Raw genomic sequence first — 4,748 nt, forward strand, 5'->3', positions numbered from 1 at the left:
GGCCCCGCCGGCAGCCGCCCCGCCGGGCCCGCCCCCGCGCCGCCATTGGCCAGCGCCGCGCCGGGGGCGTGGCTAAGGTCCCCGCGCGGAAACGGCTTTGCGGTTCTTGGGCGCGGCTGTGAGGGTGAAGTGAGGCGGGCGGGCGGTGGAGCTCCTCAGGGGAGGCGGCCTCGGTGTCCCCGTCGCCTGTGTGGCCCCGCCGCGGAACCCGCGGGGCTGGGGCGCGGAGCATCCCCAGGGGTCCCCGTCCTGTGCTGCTACTCGACCCACGCACCTCACCTGTCAGCTGAGGATGGCCAGCTCGCCACATCTCCCGTGGGTCCTGCACGAGTGCCAGCTGTGTGTCCGGCTGGGAGATGGACGGGGAGTCAAGGGAGCGGCTGGAGCTGGGCCAGGGAGGCTTGGGTTGGGTATCAGGGAAAGATTCTGTCCCCAGAGAGTGATCAAGCACTGAACAGGCTCCCCAGGGGATGGGCACAGCCCCAAGGCTGCCACAGCTCCAGCGGTGTTCGGACCACAGGGTGGGATTTGGGGCCTGGGGTTGTGTGTCCCTCACAGCTCGGGATAACCTGTGATGCTGTGGTTAATTCCTCTCTGAGTCCCTGAGGAATCAATCCCTCCTGGACGTGGCACATCCCGGGGTAAGGATGCTCCCACAGCCACCCGAGCTGGGCTGCAGGCACAAGTGCTGGCCAGCATGTGAGAGATGCAGTCGAAGAAGCAAAAAAAAAGGAGATTCCAAGTGCCATTTTCTGGCTGGAATTCTCAGCGTGATCCGTAAAGATCCAGAGGAGGGGTTGGAGGGCTGGCAACTGCTGACAGGTTGGTGAGATCACAGCTGCTCTGCCACGGCCAGCTCTCAGCTTTGCAGAGCACTTGGGATGAATTTGAGGACTGGAAAAACCTCCTCAAAGGCAGGCAGTGGAAGGGAATCCCTGCCAGAGGGAAGGAGCTGCAGGGATTGGGATCTGTGGCTGCACGGGTGCCTCAGGCAGAGCTGTGATCCAGCACCAAAGGCACCAGATCCAGCGGCAGGCCGAAGGTGGAAGAGTTCAAATGGAAAATAAATTACAGGTTTTTAATGGGGAGAGCAATTACCTTCCCCAGAGACGTCGCAGATTCACCACCTTTCAAGTCTTTCAACACAGACGAGAAGAAGCCTTTCCAAAAAAAAAAAAAAAAAAAAAAAGCCAGGGCTCTGCAGCCCAGCCGTGGGTCATCAGCGCTGATGCAAGAGCTGTGGGTGTCAGTGCAGGGCTGGGCAAGCTGAGGGGCCCTTTCTGGCATTTATCCACACCTTGGATAAAAGATCTTGCTGATCTTGGGATCAGCAGTGCAGTTTGAGCTGATCCACACAGCTCTGGGCTGAGCCAGTGCTCAGGTGTTGGATAATATTTTTTTCCTGACCCAGAGATGGGGCAGCTGAGCTTTAAAAACTTTAATTCCATTTTCAGTCCCGTGAGAAGGGTGAGGTGTTATATATACAGGTGTTATAATTCACACCATCACAATCAGAACCCAACCTAATTTCCTAATTACAATACACTATAAGCATTTCTTGGCCTATCAGCTTTTTGCCACACCGTGCTGTAGATGTCTTAAAACCAATCATCCACATCTACCCCTCGTGGGTCCCAATACATTTTTCATAATTTTATTTCTCCAAAGTATCTAGTCTTATTTGCAAGGTTATCTTTTGAAACTTCTTTCTAACTCCATTTCTCTCTCAACAATATCTATCCTCTTCCATAACATTTCTAAATCAACATTTATCTCAAAATTTACATACAAATACATACTGTGAGGAAGGCACCAGAAGCAGCCATGAAGTCACCTCCCAGCCATGGCAGGGCTTGGGGGTCTCTTGGGGGACCTCTCTTCTTCTGCAGCTTCCCATGGCTCCTTCTGCCCCTCCTCGTGTGAGCTGCTATCCCAGGGAATAATCAGAGGCACTGGAGCCTGAGTGCTCCCAGAGATTTTGGCAAGGCTGTCGGATTTTTTGGCACCCATGGAAAGCCTGTCCGTGCTTTCAGGGGCTGTGTGTGACCAAGAGAGCATCAAGGAGCTGCTCACCCTGAGCAAAACCTTCTTCTCCTTCCTCCTCCCTCCTCAGGCTCCTGCTGTGTCCCGAGCATCCCTGTGTGCTGCAGGACATCAGCCCTCCCTGCCAGCTCTGGGATGGTGCCAGTGATCCCCTTCCCTTCCTCCCTGCTCCGTGCCAGCAGCGCTGGGCCTGGCCGCTGCAGTGTTTGCATTCCCTGCATTCCCCTGCTGTTTGTTCCTCCCTGCAGCACCACACGGTGTGGGAGCAAAGGCTGCCAGGGAGGGCATGGGGAGGAGGACATCTCAATATTCATGGAGAAGGAAGGGAATGAAGCCCCCTCTCCAGCAGACACCCATTCCTTGGGGCCAGGGGTGCTGCAGGGCCAGGCTCCATGGAGTGGGGATGGAGCAGGAGACCCTGACAGGCAAACACCAGCACAGCCAGGGCAGCAGCACACAGCTACCAAATCCAGGGAATTCCTCAGCTGCAGCTCGGGCTGTGCTGGTTTTCTTGGCTTTTATAGGGCAACTGAGAGGCGTTTGGAAAGATTTTATTCTGTCATCAGTCTCGATGAATAGTGAGACACAAGAGATGTAAAACTCAATGCCATCCTATCAGAAGCTAACTTATTTCTTGGTTACAATACTTTATAAATGTTTTTCAGTCCATTAGCTTTTGCCACACAATGCTGCTGTAACTTTTACCACCAATCACTTACATTTTTTCCCCACTATCACCTCCTATTCTATGGCCTTGAATTCTTTACAAATCCCTTTCCCACAGGACAGCAGGAGCCGAAGGGATGAGTAAACAATGGCCAGGCTACATGGTGGTGTTCAGGTGCACAGAAGCTGCTGGTGAACTACTCTTTATTCTGAATTTAGGTGTTGCTGCTGTTCCTGTTGCAGCTGCCAGCCTGTGCAGTGCACAGCCAGCTCAGACAGCTCGGGCACTCTCAGCTCCTTCACTGGGAGCTCTGGGGTCACAGATGCCATGGGTGTGTGATATGTGATGTGTGTGATACATGATGGAGCAGCTCTGCTCTGCAGCCAGGCTGGGAGAGACAGAGCTGTTCAGCTTGGACAAGAGAAGGCTCCAGGGAGAGCTCAGAGCCCCTTCCAGGGCCTAAAGGGGCTCCAGGAGAGCTGGAGAGAGACTTGGACAAGGGATGGAGAGACAGGACAAGGGGGACTGGCTTCCCACTGCCAGAGAGAGGGGTTAGATGGGATATTGGGAGGGAATTCTCTGCTGTGAGGGTGGTCAGGCTCTGGCACAGGTTGCCCCAGGCAGTTGTGGCTTCCCCTGGATCTCTGGGAGTGTCCAAGGCCGGGTTGGACTGCTCTTGGAGTAACCTGGTCGGAGCATCCACAGGGGCCGGGGCTGGGGCTGCCCCACACAGCCGAGCAGAGCAGGGCACAGGCAGGGCACAGGCTGGGCACAACTTGGGCACAGGCAGGGCACAACCTGGGCACAGGCAGGGCACAACCTGGGCACAGCCCGAGCACAGCCCGGGCACAGCCTGGGCACAGGCAGGGCACAGGCCGGGCACAGGCTGGACACAGGCAGGGCACAGCCCGGGCACAGGCTGGACACAGGCTGGGCACAGGCAGGGCACAGAGCAGGGCAGTGCCGAGCAGAGCAGGGCACAGCCTGGGCACAGGCAGGGCACAACCCGGGCACAGCCTGGGCACAGGCAGGGCAGCTACCCAGAGCGGAAAATCAGTGCAGGGCCAGTAAAGGACAGTAAAAAACAGTGCGGCAGCAGTGCAGAACCACCGCAGAACCAGCGCGGGACCAGTACAGAACCAGTGCGGGACCAGTACAGAACCCGAGCAAGACCAGTACAGAACAAGTGCCGGAGCAGCACAGAACTCGTGCGGGATCAGTGCGGGACCAGCGCCGAACCCGTACCAGACCAGTACAGAACCAGTACCGAACCAGTGTCGAACCCGTGCCGGACCAGTACAGAACCAGCACAGAACCAGTACAGAATCAGTACAGAACCCGTGCCGGACCAGTACAGGACCAGTGCCGAACCCGTGCCGGACCAGTACCGAACCAGTACAGGACCAGTACCGGACCCGTGCCGGACCAGTACCGAACCAGCACAGGACCAGTACCGGACCAGTACAGGACCAGTGCCGAACCCGTGCCGGACCAGTACCGAACCAGTACAGGACCAGTGCCGGACCAGTACCGGACCCGTGCTGTTCCGGCGCACGCTGGTGGCGGTGCCCGCCCGCGCGGGGGCGCCGGGCGCTGGCTGCGGTCCCCAGGGCCGCGGCGGCGTTGCCCCTTTAAGGGCCGCGCGGCCGTACCAAAACAAAAGCGCGGCGCGGCCATTGGCTGCGGGGCGGGCACGTGCCGCACAGCTGGGGCTTCCTGCGGCCGGGGCCGCGCCGGGCCCGACCGCGCCTCCGCTCCGGCACCGACACCGGCACCGGGACCGACATTGATACCGGCACCGGCACCGGCCCGCCATGGCGCACTCGGCGCCGCTCGGCCTCCTGGAGCAGGGCTGCCCCATCCAGGTGGAGCACGATCGCAAGCGGCGGCAGTTCACCGTGCGCCTCAACGGTAAGGGACGGCGCTCGGGGCTCCCGGGACGTTCCTGCTGCCCTCTGCCCGCGGCTCGCCTCGCTGGGACCCCGCATTCCCGTTCCTTTCCGCTGTCCCCCCCGCTTCACCCCCCCCCTCGTCTCTC

The 4,748-nt window shown here is 58.7% G+C and overlaps 1 protein-coding gene across 1 annotated transcript in view; it reads left to right on the forward strand.

Annotated features, from left to right (window-relative positions):
• The first annotated feature begins 4,388 nt into the window (after positions 1-4,388).
• Positions 4,389-4,748, forward strand: part of NATD1 (N-acetyltransferase domain containing 1) — an 11,195-nt gene continuing 10,835 nt past the window's right edge. The window contains exon 1 of the mRNA XM_041401951.1: positions 4,389-4,621. Coding sequence (XP_041257885.1) covers positions 4,525-4,621 — 97 coding nt within the window. The 5' untranslated portion in view covers positions 4,389-4,524. The remainder of the gene's footprint in view (positions 4,622-4,748) is intronic.

This window comes from Onychostruthus taczanowskii, unplaced genomic scaffold (assembly GCF_017590055.1).
Source record: "Onychostruthus taczanowskii isolate IOZ18803 unplaced genomic scaffold, ASM1759005v1 scaffold19, whole genome shotgun sequence".
NCBI classification, from domain to species: Eukaryota; Metazoa; Chordata; class Aves; order Passeriformes; family Passeridae; genus Onychostruthus; species Onychostruthus taczanowskii.